The sequence below is a fragment of the Gavia stellata genome, chromosome 3, assembly GCF_030936135.1.
Source record: "Gavia stellata isolate bGavSte3 chromosome 3, bGavSte3.hap2, whole genome shotgun sequence".
Classification (NCBI taxonomy): Eukaryota; Metazoa; Chordata; class Aves; order Gaviiformes; family Gaviidae; genus Gavia; species Gavia stellata.
In genome coordinates, this window is record NC_082596.1 from 30,495,456 (window position 1) to 30,514,229 (window position 18,774).

General features: G+C 35.4%; 1 protein-coding gene across 1 annotated transcript; it reads right to left on the reverse strand.

Annotated features, from left to right (window-relative positions):
* Nucleotides 1–659: 659 nt before the first annotated feature.
* LRRCC1 (leucine rich repeat and coiled-coil centrosomal protein 1) lies at nucleotides 660–18,713 on the reverse strand. Its single transcript, XM_059815235.1, has 19 exons — nucleotides 18,654–18,713; nucleotides 18,275–18,480; nucleotides 17,859–17,924; nucleotides 16,911–17,078; nucleotides 15,165–15,334; nucleotides 14,855–15,064; nucleotides 13,902–14,104; nucleotides 12,940–13,129; nucleotides 12,454–12,602; nucleotides 11,101–11,305; nucleotides 9,922–10,061; nucleotides 8,390–8,591; nucleotides 7,188–7,373; nucleotides 5,766–5,940; nucleotides 4,872–5,035; nucleotides 3,771–3,979; nucleotides 3,432–3,569; nucleotides 1,442–1,577; nucleotides 660–832 (listed from the first exon to the last, which is right to left on the reverse strand). Exons 1-19 carry the CDS (start codon nucleotides 18,710–18,712, stop codon nucleotides 710–712), a joined length of 3,099 nt encoding a protein of 1,032 aa, XP_059671218.1. The 5' UTR covers nucleotide 18,713; the 3' UTR covers nucleotides 660–709.
* Nucleotides 18,714–18,774: the final 61 nt, after the last annotated feature.

Consider the following 18,774-nt stretch of genomic DNA (forward strand, 5'->3'; position numbering starts at 1 on the left):
ACAGATAACTGATGTTACTATTTTACTTACTACTGCAGCATTAAACACTTCAGAGTATGGTGTACTACAATAACTGTTTAGGATCTTCTGAGAACAAGCAAATGAAATAAATGCCTGAGTACAGTGGAGATGGCAAAGTCTCAGTCATGAAAGTAGTATAACAATCATTAACGTAAGGCTTATGATTAGCTTCCATAACAGGCTGTTAGTTTATTATCTCCTATTTTTCAAAAGCCTGGTGGGAAGCCTAATGCTGTAGAAAACCCAACTATGCAGCCAAAAAAGCCACTCTAAGTTGTGGGAGTTGTGCATTTTTCATCAACAGTGGCAGATTTAATGTATTTTCAGGTAAATTCTTGGATATTTCATTACAAGTATCTTTACCCCAGTGAAGCAAAGCGTCAAGCTCTTGTCTTAGACACAAAGGCCCAATCTTCTTTTTTCTTATTAAACATGCTAATTCCTAATTTCATATGATGCTTTTCATCTAAATATGTGTTTCGACCCATTTTGACAAAACAGTTAAAAATAACCAAAGGTTAGAAATAACTATTTATTATGAAAATAATGTAAAAATATTTATGTCTGATTCTTGAACCATCAAAATGTATCACACTTGTTTTCTAGAAAACAAGGAAAAGTGCATTGTAGTGTATGAATTTGCTTAAGTTTGTGTAATACATGTTTTTAGTGTGTATATTAATAATCTTCAAAGATCTTGTTGAATATCATTCAGTGCATGTGTAAGTCGTCTTATTTTATTTTCCATGGCTTTTTTATTGTTTGCTGTTTCCTGCAGAAGCTGCCGCATTTCTTCTTCAACGTAATAAACCTGAAAGAGCACACAGAGATCAAATAGAATTCTTGCTTTTCCTTAATATACCTAAAACCATATAATCTTGGCAACTTTTAACACTGATAAGCGATGCAAGGGTTATATGCTTATGTTTAAATAAGCAATGCACTACTTTCAACACTGAATGCAGTAGCAGGATTTTGCTTTAAAAAAAGTACTAATTTGCTAGGAGATGGCGAGTAATGTGTCAAAACCAAAATACCTAGTACACAGAAAAAGCACCAGTTGTCACACTAAGGAAGAATGCATTATATGACAGTAGCTGTTAACAGTGGCAGAAGTGAGGGAAATGGATTATCGGCATAATTATCATTATTCTTGCCTGTATAGATAAGGAAACATTTAGCTATCGACTCCTAACAGCTACATAGCACGCAATTTTAATTTGCTTGAATACAGAACGTCATGGTGGTACAGTTCTAGAGATTTTCTTGCTGTGCAAAGATTGAGTACTAAAAACCAGGGCTGTTTCCATCCAGAAATTAGCCAGATAGATACAAACAGGTGACATCCAAGCACCACTGTTGTAGCAGCTGCAGAATAAAAATGCCAATACAGTGAACATAAATTTAGTATTAAAATTACTTTTTCATTTGCTGCTTCAATTTGCTTTTCCTTTTCATTTGCCAGCTGCAATAGTTCTTCCTGATGAGCTGCCAACATTGACTGAAGTTGTTTTCTAAAAGCATCATCCATTTCGTGAAGCTTTTCCACAGCAATCCTAAAAAATGATTAAAAAAAAAAAAATCACACTGCAAACAACGGAATTATTTTGCTTTGCCCAATTCTGCCTTCGATAAGGTTTTAATAACATAGGCATGAAGACAATTATTTCAATATCTAGCATGAGAAGATGTCCTGTTTTCTCAAGTATGTGCTCTAGTTTTATGCACCATGTTTAGGGCTTCTGGCATTCCTCTCAGCAGAAGCACTTAATCACTAGCAAAGAATACGAAGATTTGGGCTTGCTACTGTCAACATGGATAAGAACTCCACCTGTTTTCAAACATCTACTTATTGTGCTTTTGCTTCCTGAGAAGTCCATGACTGAATTATGCAATCCTGTAAATGGCCTGTAAGCCTTTGTCTCACAGAAATAGAAAAGGGTTTGCTTCACAGTAGTGAAGCATTTCCTCGACGCCAAGCAAATTCTGCTTTTAGGGGATAATTCTAAAACACGTAGCAACAGAAAGCAAGGCAAATTATTCCACTATAAAACTAATTTACACCAAAATTTTGCAACAAACTAGAATTCTTTGGGACAAAATTTCAGTTTCACTACTGATCTTTCAACAGTTCCAAAAGCTAGTACTACTGACTATTTGAGGTGGTTGGGTTTTGTTTGTTTGTTTTTTGTTTGGGGGTTGTTTGTTTGTTTTTAAAACAAACTTGACCATCAAGGTACTTACTTTCATTTATAATTAGATGACTCTCCTTAAAATAATAGTGAAAGTGTAATTAATCAGAGTGTTTAGTTTAAAAATGTAAACCAAAAAAACCTTAGTCATACTAGCTTATTCCTTCAGTAACGGTGTGGTTATCACTGCTAGCTAAACATGCACTCTTATTAACTAGCTAATCTTTTCTGAAGAATAGTTGGAAGGAAGGAAAATAAGAGAAAGGGGCCAAAGAATAAAGTAAAAATCATACTGACAATCTAAGCTCATCACAGGCAGCAGCCTACCATACTTCTCCATAATGCCGGAAACACATGAAATAACTAAGCATCATCTAAGTCCCTGACTATTTTCTGGGTTATGAGTATTTGTTTCTGTATCATATCTACTATTAACTGCTAAAAAAAAATTGACAGTACAAGAGGAATAATAAAAGAAATTAAAAACTTGTTGCTACTTGTATGGGAGGAGAATGACAGGTAACTTTTAAACAGTCTATTTGTCACAGACTGAAATATTTATTAATATTGTTGTGGTAAGTATTGAGGATCTGTCCTCAATTTCCTACACAGTGCACAAGGTATTTTCATCATCCTGCACAGACATTAGTGAAGCACTGTGGCCTCTCTCGTAAGCCCAAATGCCAGCCTCAGTTGCTTGGCTTGACCTGTGATTTGCAACCAGTTTGTTCCATGCATCCTAGTCACGACCTAGAAGGCTGACAGGCTCACGCTCAAAGAAACCCTGCTACAGACTGTGAGACTGTGCCTCACATGCACAACCACCTTCACTGCGTGACTCCAGCCAGCATGTGTGATGACTGTGTAAGAGTACCTATCACATAAGTGTGACATGGAGTTTCTTCAGAGAAGTGAACCAAAAGCATTGTGGTGGAATGGGCATACTAGGGACGAATGAGTGTAAGCTCCAATTATTTTCAAAGAAAATGGGAACATAGCTAAGAAGATTAAAGGATGAATGCTGTAACTGAATGCTAGTTCCACGAAGTCAGTCACCTGTATAGGAAGAACTACTTCTACGCACACAGTTTGCAGCAATTGGGCTCACCAAGTACTTAAAAAGGTATTATGCATTCTTTCACCATATAATCAGACATTTTTGTATACTTATTAACATTGCAACTCTATACTAACAAAATAAGCTATTAAGGTGTTCACCTCTGAGTTTGAAGACTTTTATTTCTCTCATCAATCAGCTTCTTCTCTTTGATATCGAAGCTCTCCTTCATTTGTTTAACCTGCACCTCCAGCTGGCTTAATAGCTCTCCTTTACCTTGCCACTTCTTTTTCAGTGCACTGAAAATAAAATGCACATATTCACAATGAATGTAGACACCACTTCTTAGGAGGGTGGGAAAAAAGTTTTCCATGCTTCCAATTTTCCAGGTTTTTGTGTGTTTTAATAGCAAGCAAGTACTCTCTGAACATAGAGTAACTTTGGAGCAGTGTTGCATACTATTACCATCCCAAAGCATTATTGCCACTTGTATGTATCACCTGTGTGCATTCTTAATGTCATCAAGTTCTACTTCTTTTTCTTCTAGCAGTTGCTTTAATTCCTCTTTTCTTTCATTTTGCCTTTCTAGTTTGTCCATTAGCTCTTCAAATTCAGCAGCTTTTTCATCCAACCGTACTTGAAAAAATTTCTGAGCTTCCAGATTTTCTTCATGCTGTTTTCTGATTTGTTTATCTTTTTCTTGTAAGCCCTTTAGAAGATAAATATTTTAGAACACAAATTCCCTTAATTTTAACTTTACTGTTACCCTTTAAGAGTACCTGTTTAGTCTATGCTGGAATAAAGCAGGGACAGACATGTGGAAGTTTACTCTGCTAAACGTATTATTATATGAAAAATACATAGTAAAGTGATAGCCAGTTAAATAATCTTCATCTAAAAGAAGTCAGAATTAAAAAAAAAAAACCATGAAAACAGAAATCTGAAATTGAGAGCAAGTTAAAAAAAATTATTTTTTAGAACTCTACTACAACTTACTATACATACACAAATCACTGACCTCACATTCTGTTACGTGGCTATATAGTTTAATGAGTAACACATCTAACCTTGACTGACATAACATGTTATAAAACCTTGCTCTGATTAATAAGCTGAAGTACTAAGTCTCTAAATTCTGTGATTCTGTGATGAGATGAATGGAATAGAACAAAACATAGTAGCTCTGCTGTTAAAATATTGATTTACAAGAACACAATAAAAAAAATATTTACATTGCATAATAAACCTGAAGTTTTTAATTTTTTTTTCCTTTTCTTTTAAACACACAGCAAGAATTATGCTATCCTAGTTTTTCCTCTCTCAAAATCATTACCAAGAATAACTTGAAGCAAGGCAAAGAGAAGAAAGTCTTTACATAAATATGGTTCAATGACAGATTCAAAGTAGCATCTCTGTACATCAAGTTAATACAAGACCGCCTTCTGCTCTCAGTGAAATCAATTGCCACTGACAGCCTGATGGTGCTTTCTGAGTTGGTAAACTAGGAGTGCAGAGCCAGCTTTCATTAGAGCCTTTACAATAACTTTCACTGCAAGTCTTAACTTTAGCTAAGCACACAAATTTTCAGACATGGCACTTACTTCTTTTAATCTCCTAATGGTTTCTGTCTGATCATCCACTATTTTGTTTTTAATTCTTATAGTATCACTGTCCTGTTCCTTTTGCTTTTTTAACATCTCAATCTCATTTGTTAAAACTTCAATTTTTGCCTCCAGTTTTCCCCGATCTTGAGCCAGATGAGCTCCTAGATAAAAAGAGGATATTTACACTACAGAACTCATTTTACAGATGACTTCAAGATGTATAATGTTGGGGGAGAGGGGGAGGCAAAGGTAAGAAACATCTTAAAAACCATTTTGACCATTTTGCCCACTGGAAACACTGTAGAGCTTTCCTCTGTAGGTAGGTAACACTTAAGAGGAAATGTAGAAATGAAGGTCTGTATTTTATCCTTTGAAAACTTCTCTGATAGAAGCCAACAGTAATTCTTACAGACCCAGCCAGTCTCGAAGAACCCACAAGGTGGTGCTGAGTTACATGAATCAGGGAAAAATGAAAAAAGCCCAAGGTTTTTTCACCCAGTATTTAACTTTTTTTTTTTAAGATATATACTGAAATTTTTACATTAGACTTATCTGATAGACAAGTAGCATTACATAACATTATTTACAAATCCTTGTTTTCCTCATTTGATATTTAAAAGTTCTTTGTATAGCATTATGGTATTTTGACATTTTGGGGAAATAGATAAACTGCATTCGCAACTAATTCCCCACAACTGCTGTTATAGTTCCTATAATGGCCTGCATACTACAGAAGATCTATTTTTGCACATCATCTTTACAACTGGATAAGATCAACAAGGCATCCAGAGACCCTGTAATGATTACAACTATGTTGGAGTGTTTATTTGAGAGGTACACATTGCAGAAAAAATGGTGGTGTTCAAAAGGAAAAAAAAAAAATTATTTTACCCTGTTGTGCCAACTCCTGCCCCCATATTTTTCTTTCCATTTTTAACCCATCAATCACAGATTCCTGGGCTGTCAGCTGAGAAATAAGTTTTCCATTTTCTTTTTTCAGAAGTTCAACTTGAACAGCTTTCTGTTTGTCCTCCTCAATCACAGTTTCAAGTTCTCCAGTTCGACACTGTATGAATGAACATTGGAAAATGACAATAAGATCTTTTAAAAGAAGTATTCAAAATTTCAAATCAATACTAAGCAGCTAGGAAATAATACTTATATACAACGAATTAAGTTAACTGAGGAATGTTCTGCTTGCATACAGGGTTCTGTCCATATCTCTTCCCAGTAATTAAACGCAAACGTTTGCTTCAAGTAGACATACTTAAATCCCAGAAAACTGTAAAGCTGATTTCTAAATAACCACCTTAAATTATCAATGCCATTATAAAAACTCATTTAGAATTATAAATGCACAAGTCAAAAAAAGAGAAACAAAGTCAAGTTAAGATACTAAAAACCAAATCAAAAGAAAACAGACAGAAGTTGGGATCCATGGAAGCATGGGCACTTCCACTTCCCATGATAAAGATTTATCTTCAGTTATGCAGGCTACTTTTTGTTTTACAGATTACAGCTGTTTAATATAGCTATTTTTTAATTTTGTTTTTAGCAGCTTCATTGACTGGCAGAATCCTATTCTGTATAGCAACACAATGTTTGGACACCTCAACAGCAACACGTAGGGAGGAGATTAGAAACAGCTGTGTAGCGGTTGTACTGCACCGAAGTTTTAATGTAAAGGTGGACTGGATACATACATGAACTGGATCACGTAACAGTTTAAAAGTTATGTTTCTAAGATAATTTTTATGGACAACATAGTACTACAATATGTTACCACACGGTGATCAGTAGCATATGATAAAGCAACTGTGCCCACAGTTTTTATCATGATAATTAGACAATTAGTAAATAATTACTAATACTGCTAACTCTCAGCCATATTAAACTGCTAATTACTACACTCGATTATTTGTTCAATTTCATTTTTACTTCACATACAGTGACCACTGCAGAACCATATTCCATTACTTTGAATTTACAAGTGTTAATTTATATTAATGTAGGTTTTAAAATCTCAGTTTAGAGTGACCACTTGATTATATACAAACGGCTAGCACTCACAAGGCAAGGAGTGCAATTCTGAAGACATGAATGAGTCTAGATTTTGCTATATGGGGAGCAGTGTTTGTGAGAAATAGAACTGCAAGATGCAAGAATAAAAGCTAATGCAGAGCACTAGATTTTAGTGCAGCAGGAAACGTGTCTTTCAGTCAATCTACCTTGTATGGAATTGTTACTTTTACTTTTATAGATAAAATATTACCAAAAGTCATGTATGTAGTTGAAATGTTTTGAAACAAGTACCTTTAGGTTTGCTGTAGCTTCTTCATTTGATTTTGTTAATTCTGCAATCTTTGCTTTCTGTTCTTTCACTATATTTGTCAGGTCTTGAATCAGACTTGCCATCTCTTTTTCCTTTTGTTCAAACTCAAAGAGGGCTCGTTTATGTTCCACTAAATCAGCAGCAAGATTTTCAAAACCCTCTTTTACCTAAAGTTTTATAAGACAAGACTTGAAAAATTCTAACATTTGGAGAAAGTGTGTATACATACAGATAAATGACATTTGAGTTTCAAATAAAGGAAGAAATAGAAGTTCATCAACAGTATGAGAAATTAGTGAATATCTGAAACTGGTTTTCTACCAGTTTGTTGGTGATACCAAAACTTAAAAAACTGGTTCTGCTCAGCTACAAATTTGTAAACACAACAAACTGGGGAAAAAAAAAATCATGGGTGGATGGGAAGCCGAGCAGAAAAACTATAGCTTGGGAAATGAAAACAATGCCTTGATTTAATCTCATTATTAAGATTAACATGAAAATCTGGGAAGAACCTAAAATTAATTCTATTTTTTTTTCCTTGCAAGAGAAAGATTTGAAGGGTAAAAAACCAGTCTTTTCTTTCCTCTCTTCTCCCACGTATCCAACTGATTTAAAATGAAGAAAACCAAGTTTAAGTGAAAGTGAAGTGAAATTTCATTTCACTTATCTTATTTCTATGGATAGTGTTCATATTATTTTATATGTTATCTAAGGAATTTAGTAAGCAAGCTTTGAATTTGAATTTCAAACTGCATATCCAAAATTCAATTTTGAGAGGTTAAACAATAGGGAAATTTATTATTAAATACACTAGTATATATGTAACCATAACCTTATCAAAACACCATAAGAGTTTTCAATAATTGACTATATTCTAATAGAAGGTCGACATCTTTTAAAAGAAATTAATACCACCAGGCAGAAGTTTCTTTAATTTCTTTTGATTAACTTTTAGTTATGAGCAACAATGCTGCATTTTTTGAGTGCTGACTTGACATTTGGTATCCATGTTCTATTAATTGATTATTTCAAAGCTTACTACCCATATTTTTATCAAAAAAACCAAAAAAATCCCAAAACCACAAAACCCAAAACCCCTCAAAAAACCACCCCCCCAAAACCAACACATTTAAGAGAACTACAAGTCCACCTAGTTTGAGATGAAATGTTCTCTTAGTCTTACCTCTTTGAATCTTTGTGCTTCCATGGTTAAAGCTAAACGAAACTCATCTTCTAACTCTTTGTACTTCTGGTTTAACACATTAATTTTCTCCTGAAGTTCTTTAACATGCTGTTCATGCCTCTGCTCCTCTTTAGCCACTTCTTTTGATAAAGCATCTTGAAATTCAGGTCCATTTAAAGCAACTCGGGTTTCAAGTTCTTTCCTGAAGTTACCAAACATATACTTGAGACAAAAACTGCAGTATCTCACAATGCTGTTTTAATTAATTTCCTCAGTATTTCTTAAAAAGGATAATAAATTACATAATGAATGGGATAAATTCCTTAGTTTCACAGACAGATTTCAGTCTTCTATTGCAGTCGTCCTGGGATGAGGTAAAGTGTGCTGACTACTGTTAAAACACCCAAAGGAATAACTTTACTTTTTAATTCAAACTTTTGTAGGGATTATTCAATTGCTCTTTTACTGTTAGTTAGCATTTGTTTGCTTTGCTGTTAACAAAGATCTGGAAGAGACATTGGAATCTGGGAAAAGCACTGCACAGCCAGATACCCTCTTTTGCAGTCATTCTCTTCACCCTCACCCAACAACTGTTGCTTCTCACTCAGACCCAAAACCTGAAAAGCAGCAGCAACAGGGACCTAAAGGGTTCCAGGATAAACCTCCTTCCTGTCTGGAAGCATCCCTATAGGAGAATGTTGAAGCAAAAGTACCCTGTACTTTAAGACTATTCTGTCCATCTATCTGCTTTAAAGCACAAAACACAAAACGTATCTGCTGTCATTCACATTACATCTTTTGGAGATTTATGAGTTAATAATTGAAAGTTCTCAAAACACAGCTATCAGATTCTTCCCATCTAAACCTGCAGTTATCTTGGTACCTGAATACATTTATTCTTGTAAAATTTAGCAAGTGTGACCAGCTTATTTCATTAATAACCTCCCTCACATACTAGTATACCACACACCACTTGTTGCTTTAGTTTGTACACGTATTTGATTGTATTAGCTACTCAGGATAGAAGTTATGTTCAAGTATTCTCCAAAAAAAGGAAATTTTGAGAGGAAAGAGGAAAACAGCCAGGCAAGCCCCCTACCCACCCTAAAGCAAGATACTGTAGAAGCTGACTTTTTTTGGGAACACTTTGTGTTATTGTAGTATATGCAGAACTTCAGACAATAATTCAAATGCAAATTTATTTTTATCTGATTATTTCCTGAATTAAAGATCAAGTATTTAAAATAAAAAGTTCAGCCATATAATAAGACAAGAACCTATCAAATGAAAGCCTGGAAGAACACAGTTACCTACATGGACTTATTAGTTAAAAATCTACAAGTTACAAAGATATTTTTAAATAAGCAAGAAAATGGGAAGACATCTACATTTTTACAAAGACCATCTCTCCCATAAAAAAACCAACCCCAACAAAACCGCACCTACACTTTGCAGAACGCATTTAAACAAAACAACTTTGCAACACTAGCATCTCTATTAACTTGTGAAAAATAAAATAGAAGACCCCATACCTTTGCTCTTGTTCTCTTAATATAAGAAGTTCATGTAGTTGTTTTACCTTCTCCTTCTGCTGTCGAAAGGATATTCGAAGTAACTGTACTTCTCTTTCATTTGCTGATGCTTTAAGCTCTGCTTCTTGCACCTGTTTCATCTGTGTAGAATTCATAAAGAGAAGAACAAGATTTTCTTAAAGCTGTAATCTATTCTTCATGTCTTATACTAGAATACAAAGGTACAAGTGCTTTACTAAAGTTTTATACATGTCTGCCTGGGCCATGCTCCACATGGTGCTCCTATGCATGCTCCACATGGGCCATGCTCCACATGCTGCTCCTATGCATGCTCCACAACTGTTGGCATTTTTCACATTTTTCACAAAGTTTTATGGAATTTTATTATGTGACCTAGCCCAAGACAAAGGAAGGGTGTTTTTTGGTTTTTGGTTTTTTTTTTTGTTTATTTTTTACTTAATATATTGTTACACTTGCAGAAATTTAAGACAAGATGTTTAAAATTAAGTCTTAGCTTAACTTACTACAACACAGAAAAAAGCAACTTTCATGACGAACCAAGGACATTTACTTAATTTATAAAGAACTTGAAAGTACCCTGCAGAATTGGAACAAGTGTATTGGCAGAATGATTTCCTCAATTACAAACTCTTGTATTGTAATACTTGTATTAGTTTAAAGCAAACATTTTTAGATGTATTCAATATAACTTTTTTTTTAAACACTCCAGTTATAAAAATCTGTATCTTTCTGAGTTTTACAGTTTAAAGTTGCTGCACAGAGCTTTCTAATAATTTTACGAAAAATGGAGAATCAGTACAAACATGAGGTAGCATACTCCACTTTTTCAATCTGATGCAAACTTTTATGAATAATTCAATTTTATAATCTTAAGCCTTTTACATACAAAGCTGTCTTTTCTGACTCAACAAGTAGGAAAAAAAGATATGAAAAAAGTTATAAAAAAGGTTTTAATTACTCATGAAATGGTAATTCAGAATCAAGACACTTCAGAGGGCTGCAAGTTAGAACATGCAACAGAAACAGCAGAGGTGATGTTAATGGAGATATTCTTACTCCTAATCATTACTTGTAGCATTCATCTCAATTCTTCTGTGCTCAAGCACTACAGTAGCCATCCTGTTGCCATTGCATTATTTACTCATGAAAAATATTTACCTCTATTGTTCGTTGCTGTAGTCTCTGTGTCTCCATCTTGGACAGTGTTTCTTCTAAAGCTTGCATTGCCTTCTGATGTTCTGCTTCTTTATTTCTTGCCTGATTTAACTCATTAGTAAGTCTTTCAGTTTCACCTTTCAACTGTTGGACATCTGCTTGCAGTCTTGCTTTAACATCTCTCTCTTTCAGTATCAATTCCTTTAACCTGAGAATAAATGCAATAAAGTTATATTACAAACTTTTTAGTATTTAGTTTGATGCCAAATACATTGAGAAAAAGCCATTTATTAGTAAGTGTTGTAGCAGCACATCTTGTTCTTTGCTGAGTCTTACTATTTACAGCACTGTCATGTAAAACTGTTTAAAAATATGTAAAATATTACTAAGTCATGTGTAGCACTGCTATATGGAACTTCATTTTAAAAGAAACTAAGCTGGAGACAATCTCATAGATCAGTCTTTAAGGAAATGACATTCCAGTATAATTTTGCTTTATACAGAAGACAAACATATAGTATGAATTTGTATTTTAATAATTTTCTTCAGAAAACTTTGAAATAGCCTTAACTATTCTAAGAATTTTTGATATAAGTTGTATCTCTAAAGAAACAGAACATAGTAAGCCTCTTATCCAAGGAGGTAACAAATAAAGGTGGGAAGTGAACGTAAAACAAAAAGAAAAAGGGGAAATAATCAGTCAGTCATGGATGGTAACTCAGGAAGCACTTGGCTTGTTTCTTCCTTAGAAGAAAATCTGTCTTTGATAAATACAATGCAGTTAAGAAAAAGACAAATAGAGCAGACATCTCCAATCATAGCTGACAACAAACAATGCTTTGTTAGAAGGGAGAACTTTTGAAAAAAAGGATGCTGCTCAGAACTCACAAGGATGAGCTGTCTATAGGAAGATATGCTTGGCCTGACCTGCACAACATATTGCAGACTGGCCAACTCTGGCCTGCCAGAAACAGCTCTGTTCAAGTGCACTGCACAGGAAAAAAGGAACGCTGTATGTATAGGTGGAATGGCAGACTGAGAATTGGAAACTTAAAGTATGAGACAGCTACTAGAGCTTGAGCTGAAAGTACAATTATGATACAGATTGCTTGGAAAGTAATGGCTAGAAATGGAGGTAAGTGACATACTGATACTGTTCTGAGACAAGGAACAGGAAGAAAGCTGCAGAAAAGAATTTCATTAGGTAATACTGAGAGAAATTCTAGCACTACTTCTTGATGCATTATTTTCCAAGTATATTGTTTAAAGCCATTCTCATTTCTTAAGCCTATAAATGGAATTGTCTTGAACTAAAAAACCCCAAACTCTTATTATTACAGCACTCTGTTTCCCTACCTGTCTGTAGTGTATACAGCCATACTCTGAATATTCTTTTCTTCTTTTGCATGTTTCTGTAGCTCTCTGACATGCTCTATTAATTTCTTCTCTGCTTGCTCTGCTTTCCACCTCTTTTCTTTCTCCTGATCTAGTTCTTGAATCAGCACCTTAGCAAGAATGTGGTAAGCATCAACTTACTAGGAAACACTCAAATGTAGCCAAAAATGAAAAACAATATTAATAATTGTAGAACAAGAATTTTTTTGTCTTTCTGGAATTCATAGATGACAGAGGAAAGTGCAATCAACCAGGCCAAAAACCCCCATAAAAGTGAAACAAATTAAGTTCTCTTCCAGCTGACACTGCAAGAACTCCACCATTTCTTGACAGTATCTACATGCAATTATTTTTGTCACCGCCAATTTTGAAGTTTCACCAGGAGACCTATGCATGGCTTCAGGTGAAGACATACTCCTATTTAACTTGAAATAATGCAAAACATACTCGGTATGTTGATTCCTCTGTGGCACTTGAAATAATTTCTTCTACTTTTTCTATATTGGTCTGTCTTCCAGTTAATATTTCAGCTTTTCTTCCCACTACTTTCAAGTCTCGAGTATCTGATGATGAATTGAGATGAGAGTCTGTCTGACTGGAGCGTGGACACTTTGAGGAACTCTTCTTCTTCTCTTCCCTATAATAGTAGGATATCAAGGTGTATTTAAGAATATGCAGAGTTTAAACAGTAACAGGGGATTCAGACACTTTTACCAGACAAAATTTTACATTTCTGTGTAGAAGCTGAATTGTACAGAGTTCAAAACCACATAGAAAATAATTTGCAAACAGATCATAAAACAAACAGCTAAATTCAAATCTTCAGCTGTTAAAAAAAAAAGTAGTACTAGTAGATGCTATATGAAAAACATTTTATGATCATGTAGATATGAAACAATTTTAGAGAAGCAGAGTAACTGTAGAGCTGCAGTGGCTGACTAAACTACTATATTACAATTTATATCATCTTCTATTCATCACATCTGTTATTTACTATATAAATAAAACAAATTACTATGGCATCCTCAGTTTCATCACAAAATATGGAGAGTTATACTCTTGACCATTGTACTGACACCATGAATCTTTTATTTTTTAATGACTCAATTCTTCTGTCTGTGGAAAATTCTTCTGTCACCACAATATAAAACAAAGATGAAAATATAAGCTGTTAGAATTCCAAAAGTGTTTTGGAATCTTCAGTTCAATTTCCTTTTCACCTACAGACAGAAAATGCTCATATAGGGAAATGGCTGAGTGAAGCCTCAGTAGCTAATGATTTTTAGAGCATTATTAACAGAGCTAATTTACCCAACCTACCACTTTCAGCAAAATGTTTCAAGTCTATGTTCACTCTGACAATATTCAGCTTAATTCCTTTTGGCTTTATATAGCAAACATTGGGATACCTGTCAGTTATTTTGTTCTTAAGATAATTCGCATGACACCTAGTAGATAAGGTAGTTCTACGGTAAGTAGGAATCTTGCTCCTTTTCACAACATTTCTGTTGTTCTCTTTTCCACTCTCATTTTCGCTCTCAGAAGTTGGATCTGTGTCTCTCTTAGCTTTGAGAGCATTTGGAGGAGCTTCCCTTCTTGAGGTATCAGATACCTAAGAACAGATCAGATTTATCTATACATTTTACAATTTCTAATTGGCTACTTTCTAACACTTATTCAGGTGCTATTTTTAAAAAGTTCACACAAAATAATTTTGATAGAAAAGTAAATAATTGCTTCCAAACAACCCCTTCCCTCCTGCTAAAACATGTAGTTGGTTGAAAGATAAAATAAACCCAACAGAACAGCATGCTTGAGAACATATAGCTGTATCTTTTTGAAATACCCGAAGTTTGGTAAAATCTTCTGGCAGAGAAGTTTGGTGCAAAATGTAAAACAAATACAGCATTAAAACCAAAAATGCCTTGCAAACATGCAAGGTACACCACAAACCGCTACAAAAATGTATCAGACCAACTTGACCTATTAGCAAAATTAATTTTTACCAACTCTATAATCCAGATATTTTGCTGCATTTCATATTTTACTCTGGTTCAGTTACTATATTGGTGGCTTCAGAGTAAAAAACAGAGAACAATTTTCTAATGTGACATGATCCGACAGTTCTCCTAGTCCCATACACTATTGTTTTTATTCAGTATGAAAGTTTTTGTGATTCAAAGTGCAATCTTCAGTTTTAAAGACTTTTTATTTTATTCCCAGTTTCTCAAAATTATTAACACATTAGCACGAAGTCAGCACACACATACCAGTAGAAATGCTCCAGTCTGTCCCAGAATTATCAAAAGGTACACCTCATTTTACAAACAACTTTCTGTGCAATCACAGAAAAAAAATTCACCTTTTGCAGTATCTGTGAAATTTGATTTTCTATTCTTTTAATCCTCATCTCACTGTATATTTTATCAAGTTCAGCCTTCTCTGGTTCTGAAGATGAGACAAGCTCTGTAGAGGAGCTGATGGCACTTTGTACTGGTATTCTTGTACGTTGATGAAAACGAGCTAACGCCTGGTCGATATGTGGTGTCACCACCGGTAAGGTAACATAGTTCTATCAAAAGGAAAGACAACCCTTGTAACATTAATGAGTTGCACGCAATATAAAAGTAAAATGTATCAATTTTAACATCAGTACACACAAACTATGGCACCTGATCTCTGGACGAAGGGCACCCAGATGAAACCAAACAGCCCAAAATATCTTCTAAACACTGCAAATCTGAACAATTTTCTTCTGCCACGTCCACTGGTTCACCAGAAATATTTCTTCCGTCTAGAGCTGTTAGCTGGGGCAATGTCTGAAGAACAGTTTCTCTATAACCTTGAGGAAAAGACCACATTTAAATTGAAATTAACCTCTAAAGGAGATGTTTAGTGTATTTTAGGTACCCTGTCATCTTCAAGTATTCATTGCATTTTTAATGGAAGAAAAAAAAAGTACTGAGTTATCTACAAGTGTCTCACCTTTCCCCACCCATAAGGCTTTCAACAGACAACATTACAAAACAAATGACCTGGGAAGCTGCCTGCCTAGTCCTGGTCTACACGGGCATCTCCCCACCACCATCAGCACAACGCAGTTGCACAGACAACCTTTTAATATCGGCCTACTGCACCAAAACAGTTGTATCAAGTGTAAGGATAGACAAATGTAATGGAAAGGCAAGTTCTGAAAGGGCTTAGATAACTTTATCCTTTTTCAGTAAATGAAATAATGCGTTATGAAACTGTAAGGCATTGAAGTTAATCTTCTTTAAATTAATAGAATTTGGGCTTCTGAACATTGCAGTTTTGAACGTAAGTGCCACCAAAGAGGTAGACATGAAAAGACACATAAACACTTACAGAAGAAAAGTAGCGGAATTTTCTAAGTTATCCAGATAACTTTGATAGTCCTGTTACTGCTTCCGAGGTGCCTGAATGCATTTGTAAAACTTGTTCATGGGTGCTTTTAAAAGCATTACCTAAGACCTTATTTGGCTTCCCTCAGTTATTTCTGAGGTTTCCAAGAACTGTACACGTATTACACCTGTATCAGTTACACGCTCATGATATGGTTGTTATTTTGTATATTGTAATTCCTACTGTTCTATTCTTCGTAATTAAATTATCTTTGAACTGTCCTAAAAAGCATCAATCCTCCACTTCTACCTTCCTGTAGAAGTATTTCCCCTCTCTTACAAACACAAACAGAAAACAAACAAAACCTGCACCAAAACAGGATGCTGCAATTTAACTTGTTTGAACACAGGGTGTAACATTTAAACGGTGCGAAAAACCTACCCCCAAACCAGAAACTGAAAGTGATGTATCCACATGCACTCCTCCAACTTGTCTCCATGCTGCCTAGTGAAACACCTGCCTACTATCTTGATGAAAATGCTAATTACTGCAGAGCATCTTAGAGTCTGTCGCTGGTTACTGAAGCTGTGAGAAAAGGAGGAAAGGCTAGTAGTGCTTATTACTGATCTTGCTCTTGTGGTCTCTATCAGTAGAAGACCATCTACTTCCCATACCTGCCCTCTTTCTATATAGTTCAGTATCTCTATGTACATTCTTCAAATTGTCCACCCACCCACCTTATTATAGTAATACTCCTTTCCTCCTATTTCTGCAATACTTTCTCTTCCCATCATCTTTGTCTACCTCCCACCTTAACCTAAAATAATATGTGAAAAGTTGAGCCTTATCAAAGCATACAACAAGTTACAATTTTGAGAATATGCCCAGGGGAAAAAAAAAATATAATGAAAACCGAATTAATTTTGACAGAATTCAGATTTCTGCAGGCTGGCCAGTTTATGAATGAATTTGCAAGCTTCAGAACCTGGCTTACAGTTTAAGGGAAATTACTGACCTAACGAGCATAAAGTATCTACCTAACATGAGATCTATACCTGCTGTGTGACAAACTGGATTGGCTTTTCCATTTTTCTCCAGTGTCAGATTCGTCAAACAGCACAGCCCCTTTGTGCACTGAAGTAAGTGATTAATATTGGTTACACAGTTGCTGTGAAGGTCAATATGGCTAATCTTATGACTGGTTCCATGAAGGCACTGAAATCCTGAAAATTTGAGAAAAAACACAAAATAATGATTTACGCTACAATCCTAGACTATAGGGTTTAGAAAAAATGGCATTTTGTTGAAAAACATTCAGTAAATAATACAACCTAACTGGAAATGATGTAACAACTTTTGCTCCATTTTCTTGTCTACATATATTAATTAGCTGTGGTACACTACCATACAGTACACCACTTAAGCTAGTTATGAGAGCAAACTTTAAAGAAACAGATTAGTCTCTAACTGTTAAGAAGCATGTAAAAATACACATTTTGCTTGAGGTTCTTTTTTATACCTCAGTTCATTAACAAAATTGTTACCAATGTTGTTTTTCATTTTCTACTACAAACTCCCTTGATTCTGTAGCTTAAAATCTTAGTTAGAAGCAACAATCGACAATTTCAACAAATAGATTTAGAAGAGAACTTCCCTATCATATCCAAAGTTGCATTTTCGTCCTGTATAAACGAGAGATATGAATATTTTGGAAATATCTTCTGAGACTATTGAATTTTCACTTTGGAAATAAGTTTGAAATGTTTACTGTACTGTGAGCAATCTCAGCCTTACCAAATACAGGAGAATAAATTCCAGTCCAGAACAACCCTTGATGTTAGAAACTTGAAAGCTGAGTGTAGCAGCAATTGCCACCTTTTGTAACATTAGTCAATCAATTGGCTAAACTATTAGAAACTTCTAAAAATACACTTGGTCAAGTTTTTCAAAATTAAAGTGAGACAAATGCTTTTTATTGCACTGCACATACCAACATCACTTACCAGAGAGATCATGTATGCGATTATACGACAAATTCAGTTCAGTTAAATTAAAGAGTTTTTCCAGCCCTAAACAAAGTGAGGAAAAAAAGAAACAGTAGGATTTTCAGAAGAATGCTCTGCTTTCATCAAATCAAAACTTGCAAAGTAAGCCGTTAAAAATCATAACTACAAATTATAACAATAAGTGATAATCATAATATAAAAATCGTGTTTTTCTTCTAAATTAAGGCATTTTGCTATGATAAAGCTTACAGAGACTAAATAGTCTTTTTTAAATTTACATAATAATATGGTTAGTAGCTCATACTAACTTCGTATAACCTTAATTATATGCATACTTTCCAGAAGCAAGCTTTAACACAACTCTTAGAAAAGCTTCATGAGTTGCTAAATGGACAGAAATAAATATTGCAGACCCTCCACTTTCATTATCAGGTTACAGGATAGGCTTAGGGTGCGCAGATTAACCAGGGAACTTAGCCCCTCGATCCGGCGGATTTGGTTTGATGACAGATCCAAATGCTGCAGATTCCGGAGGTGACTGAGCCCTTCGATTCTGGCGATGCGGTTACAGTGTACGTTGAGCGTGTGCAGGTCCGAGCTCAGGGAGACCTGCAGCAAGCTGCGAAGGAAAGGCACCTCCCATCAGCCGGACAGCTTCATGCCCGAGCCGCTCTACGCAGCCCCCCCGGCGCCCCGCCACGGCCGCGGCCTCCCCTCACCCCAACCGCCCAGCTCCCCGCGCCGACTGCAGTGGGGCACCTGCTGCGCCTGCCCCTCCGGCAAGCTCCTCACCTCTTAACGCCCTTATCCATGAGGCTGAGCTCGCCGGGGATGGCGCGGTCCCTCGCCATAGCGCTGGGTCACCCGCACGCACCTCCACTTCAAACTTCCCTCCTCTCCCAACGGCGACACT

Excerpts from the sequence above, each read along its gene's own strand:
- LRRCC1 (XM_059815235.1), bottom strand. The coding sequence starts at position 18,712 with ATGGCGAGGGACCGCGCCATCCCCGGCGAGCTCAGCCTCATGGATAAG. Across the intron at positions 15,335-16,910 it reads TCCAGTTTGTCACACAGCAG|GTTATAGAGAAACTGTTCTT; the intron begins GTATAGATCTCA and ends CTTTTCCTCAAG. Across the intron at positions 833-1,441 it reads TTGAAGCAGCAAATGAAAAA|GTTTATTACGTTGAAGAAGA; the intron begins GTAATTTTAATA and ends GTGCTCTTTCAG.